The 21,220-nt window shown below is 37.9% G+C and overlaps 1 protein-coding gene across 2 annotated transcripts in view; it reads right to left on the bottom strand.

Annotated features, from left to right (window-relative positions):
* Positions 1 to 21,220, bottom strand: part of adcy8 (adenylate cyclase 8 (brain)) — a 68,615-nt gene that overhangs the window by 22,408 nt on the left and 24,987 nt on the right. The window contains exons 5-13 of one of the 2 annotated variants that reach the window (XM_053486812.1): positions 15,729 to 15,856; positions 13,779 to 13,937; positions 13,405 to 13,675; positions 5,868 to 6,065; positions 5,014 to 5,114; positions 3,480 to 3,681; positions 3,112 to 3,204; positions 2,617 to 2,804; positions 2,241 to 2,322 (exon numbers count right to left, since the gene is read on the bottom strand). In XM_053486812.1, coding sequence (XP_053342787.1) covers positions 2,241 to 2,322; positions 2,617 to 2,804; positions 3,112 to 3,204; positions 3,480 to 3,681; positions 5,014 to 5,114; positions 5,868 to 6,065; positions 13,405 to 13,675; positions 13,779 to 13,937; positions 15,729 to 15,856 — 1,422 coding nt within the window. The remainder of the gene's footprint in view (positions 1 to 2,240; positions 2,323 to 2,616; positions 2,805 to 3,111; positions 3,205 to 3,479; positions 3,682 to 5,013; positions 5,115 to 5,867; positions 6,066 to 13,404; positions 13,676 to 13,778; positions 13,938 to 15,728; positions 15,857 to 21,220) is intronic. The other variant, XM_053486813.1, reaches the window with a different exon arrangement.

Genomic DNA, 21,220 nt, shown 5'->3' with positions numbered 1-21,220 from the left:
AGATTAAAGATAATACTGTATATGCCAATGCAATAAGAGCATCTTAATTAAAGGCTTTGGGGATTCATTCGTTACTATAAAACATAATATCCAAAGGCTTCTTTTTATTTTAGCAATGTACACCACCACTCAAAAGTTTGGAATCCCTTTCTAACTCCAAGGTCGTTCTTTATTTTTAATGTTTTGATACTGAATATGCAATAATCTCCTTAGAACAGTTACTGTTAAGATGTACAGTATCGCTATTCATAATCTGTAAAGCTTTCATAACTGCTCTAATCCAAGGTGCTGTTAATTGGTGATTTTTGTTGGTACACTGACCTTGATTTAAATAACCTTCAACAGAGGTAAGTTTTGGTCTTCATGAGAGCCAGGTTCATCATGGTTCTTGATGGGTTTTGCAAATGCACTTGACAATACTGATCTTGAAAGAATTATTCCAGAAAGGCTGACTTCCCTGTCTTAAAATAGCAACCTACTGTTGTTGTTGTTGTCGTCACATAATTACCTAATTTTATTATTGTTTTGAAAGAATTCTTGTAGAATGTAGAAAATAAATAATTAAACAAAAACAAAATTTACAAGTAATCCCCAAATTTAAAGCAGTGGTGTACGTTAACAGAGTACTATAGAAATTTTTTATAATAATAATTATAATTATAATAATAATAATGCTCCCACCGTGGCATATCCTACAAGGACAAAGATGAGAGGTTTAAACATACTGTAAAATCACTCTAAACTACATTTCTAATTGTTATGTTTTTCTACAGATTTTTTTTCGAGTGGAAAAACAGGTTGCTGAATTAAACTGACCTTGATTAAGCTACGACATGCTGCAGTGTACTTGCAGCCACACTTATGATTCTTACAGTACATTTAAAGCGCACAATTAAATGTGACCTATTTTTTTTGCTCTTAATATAGGTCAAAGCACCTACAGTGGTGTCTCAGGTGTTTAAGGCTATGTTTTTTGATTGGAGAGTCAGAGCCGGGTCACCAATTTTGGTTTCTTATGTATCACCCATAATCCTACTGTATGTCCCACGTAACCCAGCCAGCACAAGCAACACAGCAGTCACAACTCAGTTAGAAAATGGGAAGGTTGCCACAAACTTTCAAGAAATCTGTGTCGGATCTTATGGATCAAATGATGTAATAATGTGACCCCTAAGACAGTAGGGCAGAAAAAAAGGGTTAATACTTAAAAATAGTATTAAAGTCCAACTTTCCTATTTCTAGTGCAGTCAATTTTAAATATTATCTACTGTATATTTACTGTACATGCATATAATGATGCACATGTACAGTATTTGGTGTGAAATTAAATCACTCACTCACTTATCATCTACAGTATACCGCTTTATTCTGTATACAGGGGGGTATATGCAGGGGCGTGAAGCCTAAAGGTCACTAAGTCCCTGGAGCCTGGGACTTAGGGAACGAGGCGGGGTGGTACACCCTGGATGGAGTGCCAATTCATTACAGGGCAGACACATACACACACACACGCTCATTCACACATTACTGATGACTTGGGAACGCCAATTAGCCTAACCTGCATGTCTTTGTACTGTGAGAGGTACAGTACAGTCAAATCCTCATTCAATGCCAGAAAAAGTAACATCGATTAGAACTATTTTTTCTCTTTTTCCTCTTTTAAACAATGTCTTTTTTTCTTTCTTTTCCTACTTCCTTCCTTCCTTCCCCCTCTCGTTTTCATCCATGCCTGTGCCCTCTCTTGATCTCTATGACTTGTTTATCTCTGATTCATTACCCTGCTAGTCTCATATTGATCGCTGGAATCAAATACACTAATTCAAAAGAGTGAACTTTAAAGGCATCCTGTTTTTCCCTTTGTCTCCTCAAGACAGTCAGACAGGTACACTGTGTATGTGTGTGTGTGTGTGTGGTGGTAGGGGGAGTGTCTGAACATGATCTCAGCTATTTTTTGGGACCAAATGCTCTCGTGATGAAAGGAAAATATGACAGTATTGGCATTTTAGCACAATTATCTGTCTTGCATTTACTCAAGTGCTCCTTGCATTGTTTTCCTTTTCAGCCACTGAAGTTCAGGTTAAGGTTAAATTTGTAAGTATGTAGTTTTCTTCACTGATATACAAGGCAATGGAGAGACCTCACATTTACCTTACACACTTATACATTTAAAGTGTGTGTGTGTGTGTGTGTGTGTGTGTGTGTGTGTGTGTGTGTGTGTGTGTGTGTGTGTATTCTCTCACCTGTTGTCCGTGATAGAATACAGCTAAAAGGAACATCGCCATCAGCAGTAAAGATGTTCTCTTGGTTCCCAGGAAACATTCGCTGTTGTCGGGGTAACAGGATAAAGAACGTCATCAGTGGGATTTATTGGATTCTAAAGGGCGGAGATTATAACACTGGAAGTGTGTGTGTGTGTGTTTAGTTCAAGTGTTTCTGTTGACCTCTGCTTAATTTCTAGCTTTAAAGAAACCAAGAAAAAATGTTACGTATGCATTGTGTGTAGGTGTGCATGTACGGTTTTTAATGCCACTTTATTGTCCATTATAGTTTCATATGTATGTGTACGTCTGTAAAAGTGTGTACAGTATGTGTGTGTGACTGTGTTTGCTTGCTGACCTCTGGTTGGTGAAGCCATCGTATTCGGTGATGGTGTCATAACGGGTGAACAGTGAGTGATAGAAAGCTTCGGTCAGTAGCGAGTAGATGGCGATCATTAGCAGCAGGATGGCCAACTTTAGGACTGAGTTTAACCGCAGGAACACCGCACACGTCACCATGGCCAGCACGCCCGTAAACACGAAGTACTGAAAAACAAAAATCAACTGGAACATATTAATGTGGCTGCAATGTCAGAATAAACACTGAAACACTGTGCATCAGTTTAACTACACTTACTGTTAATGGTTTACGCTTCCTAACAAATCGATTTACTCAAGTTCTTATGGCTGTGTAATCTTAGAATGGTTTTACTTTGTACTCATTAACCCTGTTAAGCTGTGTGCTATCCAGTTACCGTAAGGATGCCACAGAATACCTAATTATCCGTACTGATCTCTTTAAATAGCTACAGCATTGTGTTTCTGCTTTGAATGAATCACAGGAAGAACTAACCTCTGGGTAGAGACAGCCGGGAATCGAAGCTGAAGCATCAAATGTGCCGTTCCTGAATACATCCCAAATGGATTTATCAACATTACACCATAACTAAAGAAAAACAGAAAGGATAAACAGTATGTGTTACAAAGACCTCCTTGTTAAATGCGCTTTTTAAAATATTAACTATTATAAACTAAACAACATATTACACAGCGTTAAATCACATTATATACCATCAGTAACTGTATACACTATAACCAGTATTCTAAGAAAAACTGTCTATAGGTCATGAATTGTAAAATTGGGCAGGGACGAAACTTTCTTGTCGCAAAATTGTGTGTGTGTGTGTGTGTGTGTGAGTGTGCAGGCATGTGTGTGCTCACAATGTTAATAATGGCTGCCAGAAAGTTGATGAGAACGGAGAGGAGGATGATGACGTTACGTGCCGTGTACGTCTCATTCACCCAGCAGCACGCCTTACGCAGCACTAATGGCAGACACTTATAGTCTTCTGCTGTCGTCACGACGACCAGACAGCAATGCAGCAAGATAAGTACAGAAAACTGGATCACCATGGTCAGCATCCTACAGACAACACACCCAAAGTTCAGATAAAAAACTTGATCTGAACAGTACTTTAGGAAAAAACATGAATTACAGAATAAGTCGAATGCTTTTCATGATAAATCTATACAGCTATTTATTATATAGAAAAAAACTTTTGTATATTGTAGAGGATGTATTATTCCTGTGATAAAGATTTAACTTTTACTTTGTGTTAAAGCAAGGATTCCCTGTCCACCATTAAGAATAATACACTCACTCACTTATCGTCACTTAAGCCTATCCCAGGAGGGTTAGGGCACAAGGCAAGGTACACCGTGGACAGTGTTCCAATCCATCAAGGCAAACACACATACAGTACACACACTCACACACTCATTCACACACTACAGGCAATTTGGGAATGCCAATTAGTCTAATCTGCATGTCTTTGGACTGTGGGAGGAAACTGGTGAACCCGGAGGAAACCCACCAAGAACAGAGGGTCCATGCAAACTTAATGCAAACAGACCCGAAGAAGGAACTGAACCCAGAACCTGGTGTTGCAAGGCGACAGTGCTAATCAATACAATTCTAAACAAATAATTAGGAACACTTATACATTTTATTATTATTATTATTATTATTATTATTATTATTAATACTACTACTATTACTATTATTATTATTATTCTGTAAACATAATCTGTATTTGACATGTATAAAAAAACTATCCTAAAAGAGAAAGAGAGAGAGAAAAAAGCCAGAACTGATATAAGGGGGCGTTCAAGTCAAACAAGGATTTTTTATTGTGCAGAACAGAACACAGTTATGAGAGTAAAAACTACCTTTATGTCTGTATATAATCCTGGGCTACACTAATGCACTTATCCCAGTGTTTTACAAGTGCTTGGATACCATCAGGACAGAAAGTTTTCCCAGTACAGTGAAGCCATGATCAGACTACCTGCTTCATATCTGAAACTTTTTATGTCTTCTGTAAATGCCAATAGGTTTAACGCCATCATTTAGGAGCAATTGTCATTTTTATGTGCAAATTCCAGTTTGCAAACACCCCTTATATCTAAAGAGAGCATTATATTATTTACTACACCATAGTATATAATTTACTGTACTGTAAAGTGTAGGTTTTATTTTATTATGTTTAAAGAACATACAGTAAATGCATTAACTAATTATACACTGACATTATTTAACGTTATGTATTACATGCATTTGTTAATGATGTGAGTGTAATATATTCCAGGTAAAAATGAGTTTGTAATTAGGTTGTAGTTTGTAAAGAAAGGTAAATTTTATCGAACATTATTTCGGCATACTTCCAAGCAAGGTGTTCGTATGTTCGTGTTTTACCTTGCAGATGGTAGAAGGCTCTGAATTGCTGTGATGAAGAGGAGCACAATAAAGGCACACACCAGATTAGATTTAAACACCTCATCCCTCATTTGTGAATACTGTGGGAAAAACATGCACACACACACACACACACACACAAACACATAGTTACAAGGGTAGACATTCACGCAAAAATCTCATGTAGTCAAACCTTGTTATTGTACAAGAGAGCGGACGTGTAAATCTCTTACACGTACAGACTACACACAGGCACGCGCTCTTCGGAGAGAAAAATATGTGATGTCAGAGTTGGAGGCGAGGCAGAACAAACCAATCAACTTCAGAGCCAAGCCAAATACAGCAGGGGGCAGCTTAAGGTCAACTCAAGTAAGCAGAGCAAAAGCAAAAAAAAAAAAAAATGTGATGGGGGTGGGCGATGTGGGGGGCGCAATGGCGATTGTCTCATGAGTAAACAAAAGGGCAGATCAGTTCATTAAATAGTCAACCATCACTGGCCAACTGGGATTATCCCATTCAATCACGGTCCTAGACTGGCAGCTTTTATTAGCGCTGTTTGAGTTTGAACTTTTAAATCTGGTTTTTACAAGGTTCTGAGATGCTGTTTCTATAAACAGGCCATTTAATTTTACCGTGTCTCCTTCTTAGTGTGTGTGTGTGTGATTGGAAATATCGTATTAAACCGCAGCCTTTTGCTTACTAATGAGAAATTAATCTCTACAAAAAAATGATGGAGGGAAAGAAACTAAAAAAATGCAGCATTAAGAGAGAAGCAGGGATGATGGAGTTCAGGCGATGATGATAAAGAGGATGATGATGATGATGATGATGATGAGCTGGGGGTAGCTGGCTACCTTGTGCTCCAGGACGGCCTCTCTAAACGTGAGAGAGAAAGGGATGATGTGCTGTCGTCGGAGTTTGTCTCCGCTGCGCAGTGCGATGGTGCTCTGCATGCGCGCGTTAATTTCCTGCGAGCCAGCGCGCACATGCAGCGCCTGGGCCAGATGGTTGGGGAGCAGGTTTATGGAGTGACGAGTGAGAGCAGCCAACGTCTACAGGGGGAAAGCACATGCAGCCTCCATGAGTGTGTGGGAGACGGGGGTGTTTGTCAGGATGTATGTTTGAATGTGTGTGATTGGTCTGTCTACTACTTGAATATCTGTGTGCTTGTGTGTTCACAAGCTAATGAAGCATGTGCAATGACTCATCAGTCTCGCTCCATAGAAAGTAAGAAATATCTGGACTCTTTTTGGATCCGCTAAGTTTGGGATGAATAGAAGCAATTTCCTAAGAAAGAAGACGAGTGGGAGCATTCTAAAAGAAACTGGGTCGCTGGCAAAGGTGAGATGTGTTTGAGTAATAGCAGGGATTGTTATCCTTGTTCCTAGAAATAGCTATACTTAGCACAATTTAAACTTCTGAAATTGAGCTGATTTCGATGAGTTTAATTTCGACGAGTTCTTTACAGGACTCATATGTTTTGATTTGCTGATACCTTGTGATCCTAATTAGCTCAATGCTAAAGTGCTCAATGCTAAAGTAAGCCAGTCTATTCATAACTCTTGTAGAGTTCATTTTAACTCTACAAGCGCAGGAACAACAGTGGCTAACTCATGGCTAACTCATGGCCACTCTCCAACCCCTGGCTCGGTTGCACCAACAGCTAACTCTAAATTTATAAAATTCAAAGCTGGACAAACTGGTAACTGATTTTCTCTAACACTGGATATATAATTATGACATTTCTGTAATAAGTCATTTATGCTGCATCTTTCATTCTTTTTATTTCCATCAGGAGAGACCCTTTCCATACATTAATGTAATCTTGATGATTAGCTCTCTAGGCTTCCTAAATTACTTCTGTGGCTCTCATCTTTGGCAACTTTTTGGCTCTTATTTTCTGTCCAGTCCATGATTTTTTTTTTCTTTTTCTTGTTAATCCACATAGTGACCGATGAATCATTCAAGCATAAAGACTATCTATGGCATGCACCAGTGAGAAACAGGTGCAGATGAAGACAGATGAGCAGGCCAGTGATTGTTATACTGGTGATGCTGAATGCTGAGTGGTTGAAACAGACGAGAGGGGAAATGAGGGTAAGGTTGATAAAACATTTGCTCCCATTTCATTAATTTAATATGTAGAAATGAGGGCTGGCTTAAGACTTTTGCACAGTACTGTATGCTATTTAGCAGACACACTAATCCAGACTAACACATTTATCCTCATGATACCTGGCCAGGTGACAGTTGATGGCATTTTCCAAGAGCAAGGTGGTGCCTTGGACTTTCAAAAATTATTATAATTATTATTTATTTTTTTTACAAATTTAAAAAGTTGCAAACATTTCTGAATTCACAGTATACCTAGACTTTGTATTTCTTTATTTGAGGCTCGACCAATTTATAGAACTTCATAAGTTATTATGTTCTCTCTTACACACACTTTGAATAACAAAACAATTAAACAAAATCTGCCAAGATGATCTTTTGATTGGTAGAACAAATGAAATTTGGAATTCAGGAATTTACTTTGGGATCAATAAAGCATGCATCTATCCATCCATCCATCCATCCATCCGTCTATCCATCCATCCATCCATCCATCCATCCATCCATCCATCCATCCGTCTATCCATCCATCCATCCATCCGTCTATCCATCCATCTGTCTATCCATCCATCCATCCATCCATCCATCCATCCATCCGTCTATCCATCCATCCATCCATCCATCCATCCATCCATCCATCCATCCATCCGTCTATCCATCCATCTGTCTATCAAATAAATGGATGTATCTAATTAGAAAACTAGAATAAATTAGAAATTAGAATCAAGCCATCATTTACCTGCATGAAAAAGTCATTAATGCCAGAGAACATCAACTCACAACTCTGTGCATGCATGTACTGTATGTGTGTGAGTGTGTGTGTGAGTGTGTGTGAGTGTGTGTGTGAGTGTGTGTGTGTGTGTGAGTGTGTGTGTGTGTGTGTGTGAGCATGTGGAAGTGACACTTTATTATTTCACAGCCATTAGAGCAGTTTTCCTGAGTTTTTGGCCCCCCTGGGCCTCCATAGGAAGCCTGTTTTTCACAGATTCTCTTTCAGGCGATTCAGAAATAGAAACAGTCTAACTGAGAGTGAGAGGCAGAAGGAAAAGCAAAAGGGACTCCTGCACAGATACATCTTAATTCACTAACCACTCGAAACAGTGTGCCAGAATTCTCTCTCTCTCGCTCTCTCTATCTCTCTGTCCTGTCTGTGTTCTCTGTGTGTGTGTGTGTGTGGTTATGAAATGTCAACATAAAGAAAAGATTTAGCAGGTTCATCCCCCCCCCCCCCCCTCCACACACACATACAAATGTATCTTCATGTTATCCTGAAGATGAGCAAAGCCTCAGACTCACTCCCTGCAGCTTTGCTCCTGACTTCCATGGTGGAGATTACAGATAATTACAGATGTTTACTCTAATGAAGTGATGCACACATGACTTATTTTTCTGAATCTCTCACGCTCTCTTGACTGTGTGATATACTTACAGTATGTAATCAAAGTTCTCTGACCTGCTGTGTCTCCGCGGTGGGATTACTGTAGGTCCTGTTAATCGGCTGCTAGCTGCTGGGATTTCCAAAAGGATAATTCTAGTTTATGACCCCTGTCTCTGGCTAGACACCCTCCACCTTTCATGTGCACATGGCTTTCAGCTGTCAATAGGCCCGTCTTATACACACTAGTCTAAATGATGGACAAGTTCATCAGTCCAACAGTATGTGCTTACAGGAGAAGTGAACTATCATTCTACTGACCCAGAGTGTAAAATAAATGCATATAAATAGTTTATTGATTTATTTATAATTAAAACACTGTTTAAGAGTCTTCATATTTATTTTCTTCATATTTTGCTCCCAATGAGCTAGACTACCCTGTATTTTTATGTAGTCTTGAGTAACATTTTCACTCCAGTCCCTGTACCTGACCAGATTTAAATGAATATGTTTGTTATGTTAAGCCACGCAGTGACCTATAAATCATTCAAGCATGAAAGCCATGTCATAAAAGTCATGAACCAGTGAGAAACAGGTGCAGGTGATGACAGATGATTGGCCATGTAATTAGAACAAGATGAGAGAGGAAATGAGGTTGCTGCTGAGGTTTTTTATAAACATCCGATCAAAATAGTATCTTTCGGCACATTTGTTCCCATTTCTTTTAATTTAATCTAAATAATTCAATTTACTTTACATCTTTGCACTATACTGTATATCTATAGCCACCTCTTATTTGTTAAAATCAACACATTGTAGGATAGTTTATTGTTTTTTATAAAGCAGTGTGTTTATAGTTTTGTATATGATGTTTAGTTCACCAGCACATAAGAACTGATTTCTTTTATGATACACAAAAACACGTACGCAAAAAGTGAGGACAAGATACAAGGGAAGATAGAAGGACATTAAAAAAGCAAGCAGGTGTTGAAAAAGGTGAAGGTTAAAGAGAGATAAAGAGGATGGAAACAGTTTTTTGAGAAAGTGACTATGGGGAAGTAATCCTGTTACTACCTTACAGACATTCTTGTTGCCATGGACACCATTACCAGAAAATCTTTCTCTCTCTCTTTCTCTCTCTCTCTCTCTCTCCTCTCTCTCTCTATTCCTTTCTCTATCTTGCACTCTCTCTCTCTCATACACACACACACACACACACACACACACTTGCTGTCCTATCACTTCAATGCATACGTAATCCATCAGATTCTTAACACGCAGGTGTAGTCTTGAGCAAGGTAATACAGTAGACTGCACACAAGCTCAAACACACACTCAGGCTTCTACCTTAAAAGAGGTTTATAAGACTAACACACACACGGAAGGGATTTGTGTTGTGCTAGAGCATGATTGGACAAGGTTAGAATTGTGGTAAGATTTCTTTGAAGTGTTAAGCTGTTCTTCAGAGCTGACTGCATGACAAAAACAACAAAAGCACCGCGCTAATCAAAGACTACATTCCCTTATGTTAACCGAATCTCCATAGCAACAGCCCGGTAGTTCAGCAAACAACAAACAAGACTTTTTCATTAGAAGCAGGAGCTAACATACCAAGAACGTTCTGAATGATTAACTGCTCCTAATTAAACATTTTGCACCACTCATCTGCACCATCTAGAACTTCCTGCAACCATTTTAGTTCAAATGCCTAAAACCTTTTCTTCAGCCATGATGCCTGTCCTCATCTTCATCAGCTTCCATAATAGGATTCTACAAAACTTTTCAGTGCTTCTGCAAGGTTCCATAAGATCCTCCTGTAAACCTTATCTCCACTATCCAGAACCAGCATCATCACTCATGATAACCCTCTATGTAAGCATTTTAGCCTTTCACAGGCTTTTTAAATCGAGTATCTGCATGTGCAAATTCCTCATGTTTCCTTTTCATATTTCTCAACCTATTAGCCCTGTTTTGCCAGTAATACTATCTACATCTATGACTATATGATATGACCATAAAAAAAGCAGAAAGCAAGCATGCATTCAGCACATTAATGCACCTGCCATCAATGCATTTAGGAAACTAGCCTTTTTAAGAACACTACATTTTCATACTATCCAGCTACCTAATGTATTTAGCACATGGAAAATATACCTGATATAAGTATTATGGTCACACACATACAGTACATGCATGCACAGAGTTGTGAGTTGATGTTCTCTGGCATTAATGACTTTTTCATGCAGGTAAATGATGGCTTGATTCTAATTTCTAAGTCTAAGTCTTCTTAAGTCACACATTAAATATTTAGATCCACCACCTTTTGGTTTGATTATTGTTTGCAATGTGGTGGTCAATTCATGTATGAAACAGTTTAAGAATCCTCATCACTCCAAAGCCACTCTGGAATAGGCTTGGCATTGCCCATGCCATCAGGGAGGAAAAAAAACATTGATGAGATAACCTGCCTCAGAACCAATGGCTTGTACAGTGAGCAATATTTATATTCTCTAAATATACAGTATATATGAATTTCAATTGTAAAGTTCTTAACTAAAATCCAGTAATTCATTCTTTTTTTTTTTAGACCAATAATTTGACTTCTGAAATTGTATTTTTTATGTTTATGCTTAACGTTCACTATGTTACTATCATGCCAATCATTGTGGCATAATTATAGAACTTCAAACAAGCAAAGTGACACAGTATAATAGGACCTGCAATTAGTAACTTCTAAACTGCATAATACAAGTCGTCCTACTGTCTATAATGCCTCCCAAAACACAGATTACCTATTGAATTGCAGTTAAAAATGCAGCTGAATATTAATTTACAGAATCAAAAGAAAATTAGGGAAATGAGTATGAATTGTGTGAAAAAATATAATTAAAGATTTATTTGCCTTTTAATGTTTCCTTTGAAAAGGTAGAAAAAACACCGTAGGCTGGTCAAATGGAGAAAACAGTGTTTTTATGTGTACGAAGATAGAGCTGTTAGCCACAGTATAGAGTAAACAATTTACCACCTGCATCATGAGTAACAGAGCAAATGCACCAGCTGGACCACATAGTTCTTCCTCTATCTAGATCACGCTGCAACTTAACTGTTGTGCAGCATCTACTTCCAACACTGCTCCAGATCGCATGTCCTCCAGCATTTTATAATTTCACAATTACAGTTCCAGTGCAAAATTACTCCTGTCTGAAATGTTATTGGTAAGGTGTTAACAACTGATAGGAATCCTAAGTTTATGTAAAGCCAAGAAGTGATACAGTACATTTGTTGTACAGAGCCTACCCATAGCAGTTGAGCCAAAGATTTTGAAACACTAAACTCTCCTCAGTCCTCACGAGTCGAGCAGCTGGAGTACAGCAATGCAACTCGGACACACCACATAGAACTGTGGGACACCATGATACTTGAAGCGGCAGTAATATTAATTAATGTCTATTTGTTAACTTTATTTATGATTATGATTACATTTGCTAATGATTACCTCAGTGGGTGGTACCTGGGTGCCTGTAATTTATTTAAAATTTCTATGTTTTATATTTATATATTGGGGGGGATTTGTTCAACCTATTAGTTTATATTATATTATTAATTATGGCCTTGTACAGTATTTTTTTTACATTACTGCCAGAAATGCAACAATGAGGACCTGTCAAATTATTCTACATTTCAAACATCACATCACATTTTTTCATTATGCAAGTTACTTTTTGAGATATTTTAAGATACTGTACATACTGTAACAAGTACAGAAAGAATTAAACTAAAGAGTCTTGTTAATAGAAGAAGACTAAAGGGATAGACTACAGTAAGAGTCATCAGAGCAGTTGTACAATATGACGAATATTCATCTGCTGAAAGGTAAGTGTAGCCTCAAGATGAAAACTGAAAATTCATAGAGCCAACTATTATATGTAAAGTAACTCAAAAACTAGACACATTTGTGGTTAGGGAACATGCAAAAACTGAAAGAAATGAAGGTTGGTGTCTGAAATCGAGCATAATTGCATCAGACCACGAGGATGTGAAGAAGCCAGTGCCAGGTAAAAGAGAAACACGAGTAATTGAAACTTGGAATATCAAATAACAGCCAATAGGTCAGGTGATCTGCACTGGGAATAAACTGGGCTAGATTGAAAATTAGAAAACATAAATCAAAAGTAGATAGGTGATACATGCAAGAAGGTAATCGCAAGTTTAAAGGCTTGGTAACGTCCGGAACGAATTCACAAGAGAAATACATTCGCAGTGCAGTCCTTAAAGTGCTATTTATACGCTGTAGGTAATAAGCATCAGCGTGTGTTCCAGTAGAGCTCCTGTGAGACACGGCAGTGGCATTAAGAGTTGTAGTTCTCTACTGCCATGTCTGCAACCAAATGACTAATACCATAGGAATTTTGAGAGCGTGTAATTGCATCCTATTCAAAAAGTTACTTCCCGCCCTCCATATCTAGTTAACGACACAACAATGCAGTGACGTGGCATCATACATAATATAGACCTCCAGGAAATTTCTATAATTGTTAGTGGGTGCTAATTCTAGGAGGTAATGCATCTGCATCCAGCTACAGTATACTGGCGTTTAAGTGTGGCAGGAGTCTGGATGTGGATTCAGTTAAAGCTGTTCTTAATTTCCAAAATAACAGATTTACAGACTATAATTACAGATTTTATCTCAAGAATCTGAAAATGTCAAGGTTTCTTGTGTCAGTCCGATGCTGAAGAACAAATCCATGTATTTACTGTATCTAGCCTTATAGAGGACTAGACTTCCTCAAAAATCAGGAAAAAAAAAATGACCAACAACGACCATTTTCTAATTAAAATCAGTGTGTGTGTGTGTGTGTGTGTGTGTGTGTGTTCCCATCTCAGTCACTGTACAGGTCACTCACATTCTGTTTGCCCACTATATTGTGGAATGGCAGCTCTGGACTCCACGTGCCCTCAGTAAATGTGGTGGTGGACGCTCTGTGATCTGATTGGTTGGTGGCCTCCTTCATGATGTCCTCAGGCAGCGTGAGAAGGCTTTCCTCAGGCTGCTTGATCAGGAAAGTCTCGATGTTGTGTCGCCGCAAGAAATCGTTCCGGTCCTTGCCATGTCCCACCTCGACTTCATAGTCTCCATTTAGACAATCCAGCGCTGCTTTAGAGATGTGGATCCGTCTGCCATGCAACACACAGCCTTGGCTTTAGGCAACTATACACTTTATCTATTATTTAAAATGATTTTATGTTTATCTGATGTGAGTGTACATGCATGTCTTACCCTGGTATGCCCCCGGACTCAAGTTTATTGGCAATATCAACATCCCAGGACCAGACATCAAACTGCCACTTCCTCAGTCCCAGAACCCCGCATAAGACTGAGCCAGAGTGAATACCAATACGCATGTCGATGTCATGCTTCGTACGTGAACGCACATACCTACACACACAGATAACACAATTACGCATACATCGTATACACTAAACAAGAATGTCCTGGTGCAAACTGAAGACCCAAATAAATACCCACTAAATCATGACAACACACAAAATCTCTTATACACTTTTTCCCACTTCTTTGGTTATATTACAAAACCAGAAGTACATAAATTGCATGCTCTAAAGAGAAAATAAAGAGATGCATCCACTAACTAAAGGTATTTACTGTGAAACACATGAATGCGACTTAATGTAATATCCAAAAAAACCTAGCGTAAATACAGATCGTCCGTTGTGGTCCAATATGGCCTGATTCAACCTCTTTATCTCATTTATGCCATCCAAAGCTTTGGTTAAAATACTGCATGAATGCTTTAGAAGCCCTGCTGTGCGAATGTTGCAAGGTTTGAAGGTTATGATAACCCTGTCTGGACTGCATCTGGAGAGCATGAGTAATGCTGACACAGAACCACACCTTCACCAGATGTCTGCCAAATAAAAAAAAATAAGAAATAAAAAAATCATGTGGCTCACGTCTGAGTAAAAGCATCTTTTTTAATGAGTTCTGAAATTTGTGTGGCCCACATATAGCTAAAACAACAGATTTTATTAAGGAGAAAAATTATTGGCAAAATAATTATTCTGAACAGATACACTACCGTTCAAAAGTTTTAGAACACTTAGTAAATTTCTTTTTTTTTTTTTTGTTTAGTGTTTTATTTTCTACATTCTACAACAGTACTGGAGATTTCAAAACTATAAAATAACACATGTGGAATTAGGTAATTACGTAACAACAACAAAAACAACAGTGAGTTGTTATTTTAAGACACAGAGGTCAGCCTTTCTGTAATAGTTCTTGCAAGAACAGTATTGTCAAGTGCATTTGCAAAATCCGTCAAGCACCATAATGAAACTGGCTCTTATGAAGGCCATCCCAGGAGGGCGAGACCAAAACCTACCTCTGCCGCAGACGAGAAGTTCATTTAGAGTTATCAGCCTGAAAAATGACCGATTAACCTCACCTCAGATTAGAGGCGTTCTGAAGTCTTTACAGAGCATAAGTAGCAGAAACAACTTAATATCAACTGTTCAAATGAGATTAATGCATTTTTTTGGACGCCTTCAGCATTTCTTTACGATGTAGAAATTAATAAAAATCAGGAACGATCATGGAGTTAGAAAGTGTTCTAAAACTTTTGAACGGTAGTGTATATAGATTGTGTAGTTTGCTTTCCAAGATGTCCAAAGCAGAAAGTTCAAATTAAGCATCAGAATGAGTATACATGATTTATTGGATTACAGGCCATCACTTGCTACTACTATGTTGGACTCTCTTTTTCCTTTAGAACAACTTAATTCCATTTAAACATTCTATCATAGCATCACGAAGTTGCTAGAGAATTTGTTGGCTGGTCTTCCATGATACAAATCTCTCATTCCACCATCTCAAAGGTGCGCTGTTGGATTGGGATGTGGTGACTGTGGAGGCCATTTGAGTACAGTGAACTCATTGTCTTTTTTAAGAAATCAGTTTGAGATGATGTTAGCTTTGTAACATGGTGCATTATCCTTACTGTCAGTAAATTACTGTATACAAAGGCAATCTAGATAACTACATGTTTCAAACCTTGTGGTATCAGTTTGGGAAATGGGTGTCAGTCAGGTGTCTATTTACGTTTGGCCACATAGTGTGCTCACATATACTAAAACTGGAACGATATCAGATAATAGTCTGGTATAATAGATAATAGTATGTAGGTCAAATATATCTTCCATCTAAGAACATTACCTGATAGTTTTAATCATGCTGAGACCCATTTCTACACAGCAGTGTGCGTGGTCTGGTCGAGGTTCAGGAAGGCCTGAGACACAGTAATAACAATCCCCCAGAATCTTTATCCTCAGACAGTGGTGCTCCTAAACAAGAGGCAGAAAGAGATTTAAACACACATACACGCTTTAATCTTCTAAAAGTCAACTAAGAGTAAAGAAATGTATCATTTGTTCAACTTTGACAACACTTTTGTTGACTGAGAGATGCGAGCCTGTGAGCACGCTTGACAGAAACAAAGAGCGTATTAATGATAATCTCGCTTAATTGCACTGATATCTATTACTCATACTTGCTGTAGTGTTTACATGCTCTCACGACTCTGTAAACAACCGTACAGAAACAAAAGATCCGTTAGCGCTGCTCATCACTGCTAAACACTACACACTGCCACGATTAGCCATGCGTCAAGCATGAGTCATAATTGCATGCTTTAGCTGCTAGTGCTAAATGATATAGTACAAGAGAGGACTGAGATCAGGTCTGTATTCAAGCAGCTACAAGGGTTAAAAAGAGATTTATTCACAATGATACCACAGTAGTATCTGAATGCTCTCCTAATTTTTATTAACGATAATTCATCTTGTATTTTCATTTCATTGCCTCTAATGCATTACTGGGCTTGCTAAAAAAAGTTGAATTTTAGGAGTAAAGATCACATTACAAACCAATTGTAGACACATTTTAATATGAATAAATAATGATAAATATTGCACACTAGCCTACTATGTAGACAATATAAATAAATGCAGGCTGTCAGGGTTTATCTGCAAAATCTGGAAGATGTGTGACAATCACAGTCTTCAGAAAACCTGACACATTCTCGCATCCAACGTCCTGATACAACTGCTTAAAACATAGCCCTGTCACCGGAGATAGGAGGTAACTGGGTACTGTTACTGTACTTATGTACATATTTTATGTATCTGTCTTTTACATCAGTAGTTTTGTTATAAGATACTTTTTACTTTTACTCCATTCAAACTCACTCAGTGATTGTCTATACCGCTTTGTCCTCCATACAGGGTCACAGCGGGCTAAAGCCTGTCCCAGGAGACTTAAGGTATGAGTGTGGTGACAAAACCATTGCAAGGCACACCCTCAAGCATACATACTGTATGCACACTACAGACAATTTGGGAACATCAATTAGCATAATTTGCACATCTTTGGACTGTGGGAGGAAACCAGAGTACCCGGAGGAAACACACTGACCCAAGGTGGGAATCAAACCCAGACCCTGGAGGAGCATGGAGACAGCGCTAACCACTACACCACCATGCCGCCCCTTTTGCGTTAACATGAAAGAAAAAAAATCCTTAAATACAGCTATGGCCAAAAGTTCTGAGAATGACACAAATATGAATTTGTACAATGCTTGCTGCTTCCAGAATGTCATGAAGATTGATCAGATGAATTGCAATTAAATGAAAATCCCTGTCAAAAAAAGAAGTCCTGCTATTAAAGGACCAGCTGACATTACAGTATATGACATCCATCCTCAATCGCTTCCCAGAGTTCAATTATTTCCTCATGAGAACTTCTAATGCCAATAAATAACCTTTGGCATCTTAGCTTCACCACACAACAGGTATATTATAGCATCCTAAAATTGCTTTAAATTCTTTTTTTCTACCTTTTAAGATTATTTTAGGAACATTTATCAGAATTAATTTTCCATTATTTATCTCTGAACATTTTTTATTTTCTCCAAGTTAAATTCTACACAGAAAATACTCTCGTCAAATAAATTTTATTAATAGCTTAGCATTGTTAAGCTTATTACAGTATCCTATAAATGTTCCAAAGGATTCTCTTGTGTCAGGACACTTTAGGATTGATTTGATTCGATTCAATAAAAACAAACTGTTCCTATTTATCATAAGCTATTACATAGCATGCGACAGTGCACTAGATCTACAGGAGATCATGAAATATCTGTTTATCATTATGGATTAGGAGAATGTACGACTCTAGATGATTTCACATTTTTAGCTAATAAGTGAATTAGGGTTAAAAAATAAAACCTCGGTTTTCAGCAGCCACACCGGTCTCATAAGTTTGATTGACAGGCTGCTTTTTTTTTCTTTTTCACAAACACTCATATCTAGTTTCAAAATTCACTTTCTGAGGAGAGTTTAGCCCGCAATCTCTGGCTGCAATATTGAACCTCAGCTTAGGCGCCTGAACACTACCATAAATATCAATCGAAGCTTATTTCAGGCTCATGTGAGTGCTGCAGCAGCTGCTGATTAAATTACTGACTCCATCTGCAGATCTGTCCCCACGGGCTTGTGCCAGCAAGATGCTTATTTTCATCGGTCCATATTCAAAGTTGGGTTACGTACATGTAAGGAGAGGTCATGTATGTAGGCATTCAGTTCTCAGGGTGAGGTTTGAAAAAAAAAAAAGTTGGGTCTCAGTTATGTAAGATGCTGACCCTGAATCAAAGTAGATTTCTCTTGCAGTGTACAGACTTAAGTGAAAAACAGTGTTTAAGCAGTACATCCAGTACTCTTCATTCTAAGCAGCCAATAAGTCACACTGAAATGTAAGGAATGTGTTAAATTCAGACATATGATACTATTGAATAATTAATTCTCCAATGTCAACAAAGGTTTTTTTTTTGAATGGAGCAAATCAGACAAAAATCAGCGGTATCTTAAAGATTGAATTTAATGTGGAATTTATGTGGAATTTTGAGCATTAAATACTTAAATTTGTGTAGCAATTTAAAGTGTAGTAGATGCGTAATTTAAATTACCGCACCTAAATTTTGACAATGCTATTCATCCCATTCATTTTCCATACCACTTATCCTGTGTACTATATACTGTACACTGCCTGGCAACAAAAAAGTATCTAATATTTCGTTGGACTGCCTTTTGCTTTGATTAAGGTCATGACATCGTTTTTCAAAAAACTTATGTAATGTCACAGCATTTATTTCAATCCCAAATCACATTCATTTCTTTCCAAGATCTTTTACTCAGGATGAGAGAGTTGGACTGCTGCGTAAAGTGTTCTGCAGCACATCCCGAACATTGATGGGATTACGGTCTGGAGTCTGTGGTGGCCAAACCACATGTGAAAATGCTGTCTCATGCTCTCTGAAACATTCTTTCACAATTTTAGCCTAATAAATCCTGGAAAAAAATCGATTGACGCAAAAACCTGTTCATTCAATGTTCAGGATAATAAATCCAGATGGTGATTTTTTAGTGGCCAAGCAGTGCAGAACCCCAAACCATAACAGTGAATTAAATGCATTATAAAATAGTATACATTCCATACAGTAGGTGCATTACAACTTTCATGAACTTTAGGAAGTATAAAAGTACTTTCTATAATAATAATAAAAAAAAACAATAATGTTTGTACGGCAATATATTGTTAGTACAAGATTCCGATTATATGTTGATTTGAATGCTTGCGATTTTCTCATTCACTCATTCTCACATATATATCCCAGGGGTAGCTCAGTGGTTAAGGCATTGGACTGCGGTTCAGAAGATCTCAGGTTCAAACCCCACAACCACCAAGTTGCCACTGTTGGGCCCTTGAGCAAGGCCCTCAACTGCTCAGATGTATAATGAGATAAAAATGTAAGTCACTATGGATTAGAGCGTCTGTCAAATGCCTAAATGTAAATATATCTTCATTTAATTCCTTCATTTTATGGTTTATTTTTAACTTGTTTTACTTCGTGGTGCATATCAGTTTTAATAAAAAAAAAATGAAAGCACTTAAGAAACAATATTCCAGGGTTTACAGTGCTGTGCTTGTTTTTGCCTATTTAATACAAAACAAACACACAAACAAAAAACACTGAAAACAAATCAAATCTGACCAACAGAAATCTGGAAATACTGATACATCCTAACTTCATGACTCCGAAACCCAATACACACACACACACACACACATTCTCTGTCTTTCTCTCTGCAATCACAATTTTAGCTTTGCACAGACAATGACACACACACACACGCACGCACACACACACACACACAAATAGCGGAGCAATAGCAATAGCCCTTGCTGAACTACATTATGAATGAGTGTTTGCCGTCAGATGTGTTAAGTACTTTCTGTAATAAGAATATTAATATTGCATTACATTAACATTGAACGTTTGTGTGGGTGCAGTATAATTAAGTATCCACCTCCATGGTCATGTTGTGTACAGTTATACAGGGCGATTCAATATAATGAAGTAATCTGAACCAAAACCATATGCTACTGTACATACAGTACCTTAACTGCATTACATGTGATGCTGGAAGTGATCTCTGCTTAATGCCAGACACATTTCGACGTGTTTTGGTAGAAGGTTAAACGGTGCAATGGCTGTTTGGTGCCTACATTGATGATCCAACTCAGGGGCATCCCATCGTGTTTGAAGCTATTTAAGCACATTGTCACACTTCGGAAAACTTTGTTCTAGCGAGAGCTGTTATCTGTTATTCAGGGCCTCTTTCGAGTAAATCACCTTGTATTTATACTCTATGTGCACTTAGTGGCAACTTTAATGTTTGGGCATCTGGAGCTTTTAGATTTATCTAGAAAAAATATGTCATCTGCTTGGTAAGGAACAAATGCACAAAAACACAGGTAGTGTTTGTGTGTTATTATCTGAATGCCAGATCATTCTTCTTTAGCGCTATTTCTGTGTTTAAACACCAAGTACCCAACCAAGTATTTGTCAAGCTCATCAGTCATGTGATTCTAATACAAACTGTTCATGAGAAACATCAACAGTCCATGACTGTGTACTTACAGGATGGACCATAAAAACAGGTTTTTATGTAAGTGTACACAGTGGCCAGCAATACTGCTGTACTTGACATCTTCCTACCAATGTCACATATCCAAGAAGGATTTTTATGTGGAAAAAGGTTTAAAAAAAAGTTTTACAACTAAAAAATGGCAGGGACATCCAATGGCTTTTTTTTCTGAAATATACATCTTTGATTGAAGCACTCATTAGCCTGGGACAGAAGCAGGTAAAAGCCTAGAGCGGGGTCCACTATTTGAGTGCAAAGATGTCCCAGTACACACTGGGAACAAAGGGAAGAGCCAGTAAAAAGTGGACTATTCTACAAGGCCAAAAAGTCATCGGTAGAGTCACGATCTGCAGCTCAGGTCCAAACAAAAAATGTAGATGGTTACAGAAATAGTAGGAGGGCAAAATACCAGTGCAACATCAAGACTCTTTCTCAAGGCCAATTAGTTGGTTTGTCTTGTAAAGAAATGTACAAGCTTGGATCATCTTTCTCAATAGCTTCACCTATGATACCTAATGGTGTCATAGCAACCTTCACCCATGATTTATAACAGAGAAGAGAGTTACATTCTCTGTAACACATTTCTCAAACACCTTCTTACAGGCTCCAAGACGATGCTAGTTTAAAAACCATACAGGTGGTGAGAAATTCAGCTTCTAAGGA

The sequence above is a fragment of the Clarias gariepinus genome, chromosome 25 (assembly GCF_024256425.1).
Source record: "Clarias gariepinus isolate MV-2021 ecotype Netherlands chromosome 25, CGAR_prim_01v2, whole genome shotgun sequence".
Lineage (NCBI taxonomy): Eukaryota > Metazoa > Chordata > Actinopteri > Siluriformes > Clariidae > Clarias > Clarias gariepinus.
The sequence above is the reverse complement of the archived record's forward strand: the minus strand, read 5'-3'. Positions and strand labels throughout refer to the sequence as shown.